The 13800-nt window shown below is 59.6% G+C and overlaps 1 protein-coding gene across 2 annotated transcripts in view; it reads left to right on the forward strand.

The window, feature by feature from the left end:
* The first annotated feature begins 268 nt into the window (after positions 1–268).
* The window catches only part of LOC149913738 (protein PRRC2A-like), a 46383-nt gene continuing 32851 nt past the window's right edge, over positions 269–13800 (forward strand). Inside the window, exons 1-2 of one of the 2 annotated variants that reach the window (XM_090129271.1) lie at positions 269–422; positions 11486–11631. In XM_090129271.1, coding sequence (XP_089985397.1) covers positions 11520–11631 — 112 coding nt within the window. In that variant the 5' untranslated portion in view covers positions 269–422; positions 11486–11519. Of the gene's footprint in view, positions 423–11100; positions 11632–13800 lie in introns of both variants that reach the window. The other variant, XM_090129272.1, reaches the window with a different exon arrangement.

Genomic DNA, 13800 nt, shown 5'->3' on the forward strand with positions numbered 1-13800 from the left:
GGCCTACTCGCCGCGCTGCAGCCTGCGGTCGCCATGGCAACGCGGAGCCACATCCGGTTGCCATAGGGAAACAGCGGCACTTCCGGCGGAGCGCTCCACGCCGCGGGGAGGGGCGCCCACCCCCCCTCAGTGGTACCGCCCGCGGAGGGGCGGGGCGCCGCGGCCATCGAACCAATGGGAGCGCGGAGAGGCGGGGCGTCGCCTCTCCTCGACCAATAGCAACGCGGCGCCTCGCGGCCCCGCCCCAGTGCTGGCGCCGCGCGCATGCGCACAAGCCGTAGGCCGCCATCGCGGGGCGGGGCGGGGCCGGGCCGCGCTCTCCGCCGCCGCTCCCGGAATCCGCCGCCATCCGCGCCCGCCGCCCCCTCCCGCACCCCCCGCGTTCTTCCCAGGCCCCAGCGGAGCCCGCCCGGCGCCCTCAGGTGGGTTTGGGGGCGCGGCGCGCCGTGGGAAGCCTCGATGGCGGCTCCGAACCGCTCCCCCCCCCGCCGATGTCCCCGCGGCCGTTGGCGGTCTCGGGGCCGCCGCCATCTTGGGCCTGTGCGGCCTACTGCGGCCTAGCGCGGCCTGCAGCCTGAGGAGGGGGGGGGCGGCTCGGGGGCGCCCCGCGCGGTCGGGGTCGCGGTTTCAACCCCCCCCCCCACCTCCCGCCGGGTTGTGCTGTTCGCGTTGCCCCCCCCGTTCTCACGGGGCCGTTCTATTCCCGCGGGGTCGGCATTAGAACTCCCCTCCCCCCCCCCCCCCCCCCCCAATGCATAGCGTCCCACCCTACAGATTCGCCCCCCCCTCCCCCCGGACAGATTCAGCCTCCCCCCCCCCGCACGTTCTCAGCGTTTCTCTCATTCCCACCGCCTTCCCTCCCCCCCCCCGTTCTCCACTTGGGCCCCTGTGCCCCCCCGCTTTTATCGTCCCCCTCCTCAGCGTTTTTCCCCCCCTTGGTGTCTCCCCCATCATCTGCCCCCCTCCCCCCCAACGTTCCGCTCCCTTTTGTGTCCCCCCTGTTACTGCGTTCCCTTTCTCAGTGTTCCCCCCCCCATGTTCTCCCCCTTCAGATTCCCCCCCCCTGTAACGTCTCCCCCTCCCTTAACGTCTCCCCCTCCCTTAACGTCCCCCCCCCCCTTAACGTCCCCCCCCCCTTTAACGTCCCCCCCCCCTTTTAACGTCCCCCCCCCCTTTTAACGTCCCCCCCCCCTTAACGTCCCCCCCCCTTTAACGTCTCCCCCCCTTTAACGTCTCCCCCCCTTTAACGTCTCCCCCCTTTTAACGTCTCCCCCCCCTTTTAACGTCTCCCCCCCCTTTTAACGTCTCCCCCCCGTTTTTAACGTCTCCCCCTCCCCTTAACGTCTCCCCCCCCCTTAACGTCCCCCTCTATCATTCAGCCCCATCACCGTTCCCCTCCCCCTTTAAACATTCCCCCCCCATAGCGCTATTTGCCCCCCCTTTTGTGCCCCCCCCTTTTAGCATCCCCCTCCTCAGCGTTTCTCCCCCCCTTGGTGCCCCCCCCATCATATGCCCCCCCCCCCCAACGTTCCGCTCCCTTTAGTGTCCCCCCTGTTACTGCGTTCCTCTTCTCAGTGTTCCCCCCCCCATGTTCTCCCCCTTCAGATTCCCCCCCTCTTAACGTCTCCTCCCCCCCTTTTAACGTCTCCCCCCCCCCCTTTTAACGTCTCCCCCCCCCCTTTTAACGTCTCCCCCCCCCCCTAACGTTTCCCCCCCCCTTTTAACGTCTCCCCCCCCCTTTTAACGTCTCCCCCCCCCTTTTAACGTCTCCCCCCCCCCTTTTAACGTCTCCCCCCCCCCTCTAACGTCTCCCCCCCCCTCTAACGTTTCCCCCCCCCTTTAACGTCTCCCCCCCCTTTTAACGTCTCCCCCCCCTTTTAACGTCTCCCCCCCCTTTTAACGTCTCCCCCCCCTTTTAACGTCTCCCCCCCCCTTTTAACGTCTCCCCCCCCCCTTTAACGTCTCCCCCCCCCCTTTAACGTCTCCCCCCCCTTAACGTCTCCCCCCCCCCTTAACGTCCCCCTCTATCATTCAGCCCTATCACCGTTCCCCTCCCCCTTTAAACATTCCCCCCCCATAGCGCTATTTGCCCCCCCTTTTGTGCCCCCCCCCTTAGCATCCCCCCCCTTCAGCGTTTCTCCCCCCCTTAGTGCCCCCCCCATCATCTGCTCCCCCCCCAACGTTCCGCTCCCTTTTGTGTCCCCCCTGTTACTGCGTTCCCCTTCTCAGCGTTCCCCCCCCCCCAATGTTCTCCCACTTCGGATTCCTCCCCCCTTTCAACGTCTCCCCCCCCCCTTTCAACGTCTCCCCCCCCCCTTTCAACGTCTCCCCCCCCCCTTCAACGTCTCCCCCCCCCCTTTCAACGTCTCCCCCCCCCTTAACGTCTCCCCCCCCCTTAACGTCTCCCCCCCCCCCTTAACGTCCCCCTTTATCTTTCAGCCCCATCACTGTTCCCCTCCCCCTTTAGCATTCCCCCCCCCATAGCGCCCCCCTTTTGTGTCTCCCCCTTTTAATGTCCTCCCTCTCAAGAGTAGTTCCCCCCTTTAGCGGCCCCCCCTTTAGCGTCCCCCTCCTCAAGAGTGTTCCCCCTATAGTGTTCCCCCCTCAAGAGTACTCCCCCCTTTTGTGTCCCCCACTTTAGCGTCCCCCCTCAAGTGTTCCCCCCCATAGCGTTCCCCCCTTTCGCATCCCCCTCCCACGAGTGCTCCCCCCATAGCGTTCCCCCCTTTTGTGTCCCCCTCTTTAGTGTCCCCCCTCCCAAGAGTACTTTCTTCATAGCGTTCCCTCCCCATAGTGTTCCTCCCTTTTGTGTCCCCCCCCTTTAGCATCCCCCCTCCCAGGAGTGCTCCCCCCATAGTGTTCCCCCCTTAGCATTCCCCCCTCCCAAGACTACTGCCTTCATAGCGTTCCCCCCCCATAGCTTCCCCCTTTTTGTGTCCCCCTCTTTAGCATCCCCCCTCCCAAAAGTACTCACCCCTTTAGCGTCCCCCCCTTTAGTATGACCCCATCATAGCGTTCCTCCCCCTCCATGTTGCTCCCCCCCCATAGCATTTCCCCCTTTTATGTTCCCCCCCCATAGCGTTCCCCCCCCATAGTGTCCCCCCCTTTTGTGTCCCCCTCTTTAGCGTCCCCCCTCCCAAGAGTACTCACCCCTTTAGCGTCCCCCCGCTTTCATATTACCCCATCATAGCATTCCCCCCTTTAGTACGACCCCATCATAGCGTTTCCCCCCCCCATGGCGTTCCCCCCTTTTGTGTCCCCCCCCATAGCATTCCCCCCTTTTGTGTCCCCTTCTTTAGCGTCCCCCCTTCCAAGAGTACTCACCCCTTTAGCATCCCCCCCCATGAGTACTCCCTCCTTTAATGTCTTCTCCGTAGCATGTGCTCTTCCCATAGCGTTCCCCCCCCATAGCGTTCCCCCCCCATAGCGTTCCCCCCCCCATAGCGTTCCCCCCCCATAGCGTTCCCCCCCCCATAGCGTTCCCCCCCCATAGCGTTCCCCCCCCATAGCGTTCCCCCCCCATAGCGTTCCCCCCCCATAGCGTTCCCCCCTCCATAGCGTTCCCCCCCATAGCGTTCCCCCGCCATAGCGTTCCCCCTTTTTGTGTCCCCCTCTTTAGCGTCCCCCCTCCCAAAAGTACTCATCCCTTTAGCGTTCCCCCCTTTAGCATTACCCCATCATAGCGCCCCCCCCCCTTTTGTGTCCCCCCCCTTTAGCGTCCCCCCCTAAGAGTTCTCCCCCCTTTAGCATCCCCCCTTTTAATATTACCCCCATAGCGTTCCCCCCCCCCATAGCATTACCCCTCCCAAGAGTGTTCCCCCCATAGCGTGTTCCCCCCCATAGCGTTCCCCCCCATAGCGTTCCCCCCCATAGCGTTCCCCCCCCATAGCGTTCCCCCCCCATAGCGTTCCCCCCCCATAGCGTTCCCCCCCATCGCGTTCCCCCCCCATCGCGTTCCGCCTTTTTGTGTCCCCCTCTTTAGCGTCCCCCCTCCCAAAAGTACTCATCCCTTTAGCGTTCCCCCCTTTAGCATTACCCCATCATAGCGTTCCCCCCCAAAGAGTACTCCCCCCTTTAGCATCCCCCCTTTTAATATTACCCCCTTTTGCGTCCCCCCCTTTTGCGTCCCCCCTTTTGCGTCCCCCCCTCAAGAGTACTCCCCCTTTTAGTGTCCCCCCCATAGCACTTCCCCCCTTCAGCGTCCCCCCTCCCAAGTGCTCCCCCCCGTAGCGTTCCCCCCCCGTAGCGTTCCCCCTTTTTGTGTCCCCCTCTTTAGCGTCCCCCTCTCAAGAGTACTCCCCCCTTTAGTGTCCCCCACATAGCACTTCCCCCCTTCAGCGTTCCCCCCCCATAGCGTCCCCCCCATAGCGTCCCCCCCATAGCGTCCCCCCCCATAGCGTCCCCCCCCATAGCGTCCCCCCCTCAAGAGTACTCCCCCCCCATAGCACGTCCCCCCTCCCAAGTGCTCCCCCCATAGCGTTCCCCCCCCATAGCGTCCCCCCCTTTGTGTCCCCCCCCTCAAGAGTACCCCCTCCACAGCGTTCCCCCTCCACAGCGTCCCCCCCCATCGCGTTCCCCCTTTTTGTGTCCCCCTCTTTAGCGTCCCCCCTCCCAAGGGTACTCACTCCTTTAGCGTTCTCCCCTTTAGCATTACCCCATCATAGCGTCCCCCCTTTAGCATTCCCCCCCAAAGAGTACTCCCCCCTTTAGCATCTCCCCTTTTAATATTACCCCCGTAGTGTCCCCCGTTTTTGTGTCCCCCCCTTTAGCGTCCCCCCCTCAAGAGTACTTCTCCCTTTAGTGTCCCCCCTCCCAAGTGCTCCCCCCATAGTGTTCCCCCCCCTTTGTGTCCCCCCCCTCAAGAGTACTCCCCCCATCGCGTTCCCCCCCCATCGCGTTCCCCCCCCATCGCGTTCCCCCCCCATCGCGTTCCCCCCCCATCGCGTTCCCCCTTTTTGTGTCCCCCTCTTTAGCGTCCCCCCTCCCAAGGGTACTCATCCCTTTAGCGTTCTCCCCTTTAGCATTACCCCATCATAGCGCCCCCCCCCTTTTTGTGTGTCCCCCCCTTTAGCATCGCCCCCTGAGGAGTACTCCCCCCTTTAGTGCCTCCCCCTTGGGCATTACCCCATTATAGGGGTCTCCCCTTTAACATCCCCCCCATAGCGTTGTGTTCCCCCCCCCTTTAGCGTCCCCCCCCTTTAGCGTTCCCCCCCTAAGAGTACTCACCCCTTTAGTGTTCCCCCCTTTTGTGTCCCCCCTCCCCAGAGTACTCCCTCCATAGCGTTCCCCCCCCTTTAGCATTACCCCATCATAGCGTTCCCCCCCATTTTGTCCCCCCCCCTCAAGAGTACTCCCCCCTTTAGTGTCCCCCCCCCCTTTAGATTTACACCATCACAGGGGTCTCCCCCCCAGCGTTCCCCCCCCCCTCAGCGTCCCCCCCACAGTGTTCCACTCCTCCCCCCAACATTTTCTCCTCTCAACGTTCCCCCCCCCTTTATTGTCCCCCCCCTTAGTGTGCCCCCCCCCCAGCATCCACCCCTTTACCGTCCCCCTCCTCACCATTCCCCCCCCCCAGGCCATTCCCCCCCCCCCAGCATTCTCTCCCTTAATGCCCCCCCCTTTCGCATTCCCCCCCTTTTACCATCTCCCCCCAACAATACCCCCCTTAGCCCCCCCCCCCCAAAAATACCCCCTTAGTGTGTCCCCCCCCAGCACCCTGCTCTCAGTATTCCCCCCCTTTACTGCCCCCCCCCAAATTTCCCCCTTTTGCCCCCCCCCTCAATGTTCTGTTCCTCCCCCCTTTTAGCATCCCCACCTTCAGAGCTCCCCCCCCCCAATTTCCCCTCCTAACATCCCCCCCCCAAGAATAACCCCCCCTTAGCGCCCCCCCCCAACATTTTCTCCTCTCAACGTCCCCCCCCCTTTATTGTCCCCCCCCCTTAGTGTGCCCCCCCCCCCAGCATCCACCCCTTTACCGTCACCCTCCTCACCATTCCCCCCCCCCAGGCCATTCCCCCCCCCCCAGCATTCTCTCCCTTAATGCCCCCCCCTTTTGCATTCCCCCCCTTTTACCATCTCCCCCCAACAATACCCCCCTTAGCCCCCCCCCCAAAAATACCCCCTTAGTGTGTCCCCCCCCAGCACCCTGCTCTCAGTATTCCCCCCCTTTACTGCCCCCCCCCAACCTTTCCCCCCTTTATTGTCCCCCCCCCTCAATGTTCTGTTCCTCCCCCCTTTTAGCATCCCCACCTTTAGAGCCCCCCCCCCAATTTCCCCTCCCAACATCCCCCCCCCCCCAAGAATAACCCCCCCTTAGCGCCCCCCCCCCCAACATTTTCTCCTCTCAACGTCCCCCCCCTTTATTGTCCCCCCCCTTAGCGTGCCCCCCCCCCAGCATCCCACCCCTTTACCGTCCCCCTCCTCGCCATTCCCCCCCCCCCCAGGCCATTCCCCCCCCCAGCATTCTCTCCCTTAATGCCCCCCCCTTTTGCATTCCCCCCCTTTTACCATCCCCCCCCCCAACAATACACCCCCTTAGCCCCCCCCCCAAAAATACCCCCTTAGTGTGTCCCCCCCCCAGCACCCTGCTCTCAGCATTCCCCCCCTTTACTGCCCCCCCCCCAAATTTCCCCCTTTATTGTCCCCCCCCCTCAGTGTTCCCCTCCTCCCCCCTTTTAGCATCCACACCTTTAGAGCCCCCCCCCCAATTTCCCCTCCCAACATCCCCCCCCAAGAATAACCCCCCCTTAGCGCCCCCCCCAACATTTTCTCCTCTCAACGTTCCCCCCCCTTTAACATCCCCCCCCTTAGTGTGCCCCCCCCCCCAGCATCCCACCCCTTTACCGTCCCCCTCCTCACCATTCCCCCCCCCCAGGCCATTCCCCCCCCCCAGTATTCTCTCCCTTAATGCCCCCCCCTTTTGCATTCCCCCCCCTTTTACCATCCCCCCTCAACATCCCCCCCCCAACAATACCCCCCTTAGCCCCCCCCCCAAAAATACCCCCTTAGTGTGTCCCCCCCCAGCACCCTGCTCTCAGTATTCCCCCCCTTTACTGCCCCCCCCTCAACCTTTCCCCCCTTTATTGTCCCCCCCCCTCAATGTTCTGTTCCTCCCCCCTTTTAGAATCCACATCTTTAGAGCCCCCCCCCCAATTTCCCATCCCAACATCCCCCCCCAAGAATAACCCCCCCTTAGCGCCCCCCCCAACATTTTCTCCTCTCAGTGTTCCCCCCCCCTTTATCTTCCCCCCCCCTTTTATCATCCCCCCCCCACATTCCCCCCTTACTGTTCCCCTCCACATCCTCCCCCCCCCTTAGAGCATCACCCCCCCTTATTATTCTGTTTTTCAATGCATTCCCCCCCCTTTATCCCCCCCCCCAATATCCCCCTTCTCAGTGCCCCCCTTTTTACGTGCCCCCCCCTTCACTATCCTCCCTTTCAGCACCCCCCCCCCAGGAATACCCCCCCCCTTAGCGTCCCCCCCCCCCAATATTTTCTCCCCTCAATGTTCCCCCCCCTTTAGCATCTCCTCCTCTTTTATCACCCCCCTTTATCGCCCCCCCTCAGCATTCCCCCCCCTTTATTGTCCCCCCTTACCAACCCCCCCAATACTCCCCCCCCTTTATCACCCCCCTCAACCTTCCCCCCCCCTTTTATCATTCCCCCCCCCACATTCCCCCCTTATTGCGTTTCCCTCCTTCCCCCCCCCTTAGAGCATCACCCCCCCCTTATTATTCTCTTCTTCAATGCATTCCCCCCCCTTTATCCCCCCCCCAATATCCCCCTTCTCAGTGCCCCCCCTTTTTATGTGCCCCCCCTTCACTATCCTCCCTTTTAACATCCCCCCCAGTGCCCCCCCCAAGAAACCCCCCCTTAGTGTCCCCCCCCCATTTTCTCCCCTCAATGTTCCCCCCCCCTCAATGTTCCCCCCCCCTCAATGTTCCCCCCCCCACCCAAATAAACCCCAATCTTCCCTGTACCCCCCCCTCGTGTTCCCAGTGTCCCCCTCAGTGCCCCCCCCAATATTCCCAACGCTTCTCCATTCTGTTCCATCTTCCCAGTGCCCCCCCCGCCCCATTCTGTCCCCCCCACCCCAATAACCCCCATTCTGTTATTGATGCCCCCCCAATTTGTTCCCCCCTCCCCACCCCACTGACCCCCATTCTATTCCCAGACCCCCCCCCATATTCCCAGTGCCCCCCCATCTTCTCAGTGCCCCCCCCCCCATTCTGTCCACCCCACCCCAATAACCCCCATCCTGTTCCTGGTGCCCCCCCCGGAGCCCCCCCCAATTTGTTCCCCCCTCCCCCACCCCAATAATCCCTCCTCCCCTTTTCCCAATGCCCCCCCCCATGTTCTCAGTGCCCCCCCTCCCCCATTCAGTTCCCCCCTCCCCCACTCCAATAACCCCCATTCTTGTTTCTGTTATCCCCCATCCCCCCCCCGTCCCCCCTCCCATGATTTGTATCCCCCCCGGTGCCCCCCCCCAATTGTCCCCCCATAATTTATTCCCCCCCCCACGATTTGCCCCCCCCCTAATTTATCCCCCCCCACATCCCCCCCATGATTTATATCCCCCTCTGCCCCCCCCACATGATTTCCCCACCCATTTTTTATTCCCCCCCCCAATTTGTCCCCCCATAATTTATTCTCCCCCCACGATTTGTCCCCCCATAATTTATTCCCCCCCCCACGACTTGTCCCCCCATAATTTATTCCCCCCCCCGATTTGTCCCCCCATAATTTATTCCCCCACCCACGATTTGTTCCCCCCCTATGATTCCCCCCCCCCACACCCCCCCAAGATTTGTATCCCCCTCGATGTCCCCCCCCCATGATTTATTCCCCCCTCCAGTTCCCCCCCCACGATTTGTCCCCCTATAATTTATCCCCCCCCGTCCCCCCTCCCATGATTTCTATCCCCCCCCTGCCCCCCCCATGATTTCCCCCCCATAATTTATTCCCCCCCCAATTTGTCCCCCCATAATTTATTCCCCCCCACAATTTGTCCCCCTAAAATTGATTCCCCCCACATAATTTATTCCCCCCCCACGATTTGTCCCCCTATAATTTATTCCCCCCCCAATTTGTCCCCCCATAATTTATTCCCCCCCCACAATTTGTCCAGCTAAAATTGATTCCCCCCACATAATTTATTCCCCCCCCACGATTTGTCCCCCTATAATTTATTCCCCCCCCAATTTGTCCCCCCATAATTTATTCCCCCCCACAATTTGACCCCCCACAATTTATTCCCCCCCCAATTTGTCCCCCCCATAATTTATTCCCCCCCAATTTGTCCCCCCATAATTTATTCCCCCCCCACAATTTGTCCCCCTAAAATTGATTCCCCCCACATAATTTATTCCCCCCCCACGATTTGTCCCCCTATAATTTATTCCCCCCCCAATTTGTCCCCCCATAATTTATTCCCCCCCACAATTTGACCCCCCACAATTTATTCCCCCCCCAATTTGTCCCCCCCATAATTTATTCCCCCCCAATTTGTCCCCCCATAATTTATCCCCCCACAATTTGTCCCCCCACAATTTATTCCCCCCCCCACGATTTGTCCCCCTATAATTTCCCCCCCCCCACGATTTGTCCCCCCCATAATTTATCCCCCCCCCAGTTCCCCCCCATGATTTATCACCCCTCCCCACAATTCCTCCCCCCCACACCCCCCTATTAACGTCCCCCCCCATTAATTAACTAATTCAATGACTCCCCTTATTAATATTTCTCCCCCCAGCCCGCCATTAATTAATTCCATTGCTCCCCCCCAGCAATTAATGCTCCCCCCCCCCCCCCCAATATTCCCCTCATTAATATTGCCCCCCCCCCCTTAGTGTCCCCCGCCCCCCCCCCCCCGGGTCCCCCACCGTTAATTGCCCCCCACCCCCCTACTTAATGTCTCCCCCACATTAATTGTGTTGCCCCCCCCCAATTAATATCTCTCCCATATTAATTAGCTTGCCCCCCCCCCCACCCCCCCGTTAATTAATTCCCTTGCTTTATTAATTGTATTTCCCCCCCCCATAATAGTATCGTATTCCATTAATTACTTTTATTTCCCTCCCCATTAATTAATTCCCTCCCCCCCATCCCTGCCTCATTAATTAATTCACCCCCAGATATGCCCCCCCCCCCCATTAATTAACTTTATTGCTTTCGGCATTAATTATATTTGAGCCCCACCCATTAATGGCATTGTTTCCTCATTAATTAATACCATTGCCACCGCATTAATTAATCGTCTTTATTAATAGGTATCCCCCCCCGCTCAGTGCTGTTCCTAATGACAGCCCATTAATTACACTGCCCCCCCATTAACGAACTCATTAATGCCATTAATAGGTGCCCCCCCCCGCTCAATCCTGTTTCTAATGACAGCCCATTAATTACCCTGCCCCCCCATTAACGAACTCATTAATCCCATTAATAGGTGGCCCCCCCGCTCAATCCTGTTTCTAATAACAGCCCATTAATTACCCTGCTCCCCCATTAAGTAATTAATGTAATTAACAGGTGCCCCCCCCCGCTCAGTGCCCGTTCCCTGCGATGTCCGATGGCTCATTAATTATCCTGCCCCCCCATTAAGTCATTAATTAATGTAATTAACAGGTGCCCCCCCCCTGCTCAATGCCCGTTCCCCGCGATGTCCGCTGGCTCATTAATTACCCTGCCCCCCCATTAACGAACTAATTAATCCCATTAACAGGTGCCCCCCCCCTGCTCAATGCCCATTCCCCGCGATGTCCGCTGTCTCACTAATTACCCTGCCCCCCCATTAAGTCATTAATCTCATTAATAGGTGCACCCCCCTGCTCAGTGCCCGTTCCCCACGATGTCTGCTGGCTCACTAATTACCCTGCCCCCCCATTAATGAACTAATTAATCCCATTAATAGGTGCCCCACCCCACTCAATGCCCGTTCCCCGCGATGTCTGCTGGCTCACTAATTACCCTGCCCCCCCATTAAGTCACTAATTAATGTCATTAACAGGTGCCCCCCCCCCTGCTCAGTGCCCGTTCCCCGCGATGTCTGCTGTCTCACTAATTACCCTGCCCCCCCATTAAGTCATTAATGTCATTAACAGGTGCCCCCCCCTGCTCAATGCCCGTTCCCCGCGATGTCCGATGTCTCACTAATTACCCTGCCCCCCCACTGATTAACTAATTAATGTCATTAACAGGTGCCCCCCCCTGCTCAATGCCCGTTCCCCGCGATGTCTGCTGTCTCACTAATTACCCTGCCCCCCCACTGATTAACTAATTAATGTCATTAACAGGTGCCCCCCCCTGCTCAATGCCCGTTCCCCGCGATGTCTGCTGTCTCACTAATTACCCTGCCCCCCCATTAAGTCATTAATTAATGTCATTACCAGGTGCCCCCCCCCTGCTCAATGCCCGTTCCCCGCGATGTCCGCTGGCTCACTAATTACCCTGCCCCCCCATTAAGTCACTAATTAATGTCATTACCAGGTGCCCCCCCCCTGCTCAATGCCCGTTCCCCGCGATGTCCGATCGCCCGGGGCCGGCGCTGAAGGGCCGGGAGGGGCGGCGCTACGCATCGCTCAGCCTCTATGAGACCTACAGGGGGCGCTGCAGCGACACCGCCAGGAGCCCCGGTACGGATCCGTTGCGTTGGGGGGGGGCCGGGGGGGGGAGTAAGGGAAAGGGACCCATTCTTTGTATTTGGGGGGGATAAAGGACCCCTTTTTGTATTGGAGGGGGATAAGGGACCCCTTTTTGTACTGGGGGGGGAATAAGGGACCCCTGCTTTGTATTGGGGGGGGAATAAGGGACCCCTGCTTTGTATTGGGGGGGGGATAAAGGACCCCTTTTTGTATTGGAGGGGGATAAGGGACCCCTTTTTGTACTGGGGGGGGAATAAGGGACCCCTGCTTTGTATTGGGGGGGGGATAAAGGACCCCTTTTTGTACTGGGGGGGGGAATAAGGGACCCCTTCTTTACATTGGGGGGGGATAAGGGACCCCTTCTTTGTACTGGGGGGGAGGGGTAAGGATAAGGGAGCCCCCCCACATTTCTTTCAGTTGGGGGGGGGAGGATAATGATAAGGGACCCCCCCACAGTTGCTTGGGGAGGGGGAGGTGGGTTTTAAGAGCTGGAGTGTAATGGGGGGGTGGGATGGAATGGGTTCTTTGTATTGGGGGGGGGGGGGGGTGATGGAGTGGATTTGGGGGGGGGAATATGGGACCCCTTCTTTACATTGGGGGGGGGATAAAGGACCCCTTTTTGTACTGGGGGGGGGAATAAGGGACCCCTTCTTTATATGGGGGGAGGATAAAGGACCCCTTTTTGTTTTGGGGGGGGATAAAGGACCCCTTTTTGTACTGGGGGGGGGATAAGGGACCCCTGCTTTGTATTGGGGGGGTAAGGGACCCCTTTTTGTACTGGGGGGGGGAATAAGGGACCCCTGCTTTGTATTGGGGGGGAATCAGGGAGCCCTTGTTTGTATGGGGGGGGATAAAGGACCCCTTTTTGTATTGGGGGGGGAATAAAGGACCCCTTCTTTATATTGGGGGGGGGATAAAGGACCCCTTCTTTGTATTGGGTGGGGAATAAGGGACCCCTTCTTTATATTGGGGGGGGATAAGGGACCCCTTTTTGTACTTGGGGGGGAATCAGGGAGCCCTTGTTTGTAGGGGGGGGGGATAAGGGACCCCTTTTTGTACTGGGGGGGGGTGGGAAGTAATGGTTCCCTTCTTTATATTGGGGGGGGATAAGGGACCCCTTTTTGTATTGGGGGGGAATAAGGGACCCCTTCTTTATACTGGGGGGGGATAAGGGACCCCTTTTTGTACTGGGGGGGGAATCAGGGAGCCCTTGTTTGTAGGGGGGGGGGATAAGGGATCCCTTGTTTGTATGGGGGGGAGGGGTAAGGATAAGGGACCCCCCCTCATTTGTTTGAGTTGCGGGGTGGGGTAATAAGGATAAGGGACCCCCACTCATTTGTTTGAGTTGGGGGGTGGGGTAATAAGGATAAGGGACCCCCACTCATTTGTTTGAGTTGGGGGGTGGGGTAATAAGGATAAGGGACCCCCACTCATTTGTTTGAGTTGGGGGGGGGGGGTAATAAGGATAAGGGACCCCTTTGTACTGGGGGGGGGCGCGGGGGGGGAATAAGGAATGCCTTTTTTGTGTTGGGGGGGAATAAGGGACCCCTTCTCTGTGCCCTAACTCCGTGCCCCCCCCCCCATAGTCCTATAATTCCATATGGGGGGGCACATGGGGGTCCTAAATCTGTGCCCCCCCCCTTCCATAGCCCTATAATTCCATACGGGGGGGCACATGGGGGTCCGAACCGTGTGCCCCTCCCCATGGCCCTATAATTCCATATAGGGGGGGCACATGGGGGTACTAAAACTGTGCCTCCCCCCCATAGCCCTATAATTCCATATGGGGGGGTACAAGGGGGTCCTAACTCCGTGCCCCCCCCCGTAGCCCTATAATTCCATATGGGGGGGCAAAAAGGGGTCCTAACTCCATGCCCCCCCTTCCCCTCCAGCCCTATAATTCCATATGGGGGGGCACACGGGGGTCCTAACTGTGTGCCCCTCCCCCATAGCCCTATAATTCCATATGGGGGGCAAAAAGGGGTCCTAACCGTGTGCCACCCCCCCCCCAGCGCTATAATTCCATACGGGGTGGGCACATGGGGGTCCGAACCATGTGCCCCCCCCCCATAGCCCTATAATTCCATATGGGGGGGGCACATGGGGGTCCGAACCGTGTGACCCCCCCCCCCCCCATAGCCCTATAATTCCATATGGGGG

The sequence above is a fragment of the Phasianus colchicus genome, chromosome 35 (genome assembly GCF_987193195.1).
Source record: "Phasianus colchicus chromosome 35, bPhaCol1.hap1.1, whole genome shotgun sequence".
Classification (NCBI taxonomy): domain Eukaryota; kingdom Metazoa; phylum Chordata; class Aves; order Galliformes; family Phasianidae; genus Phasianus; species Phasianus colchicus.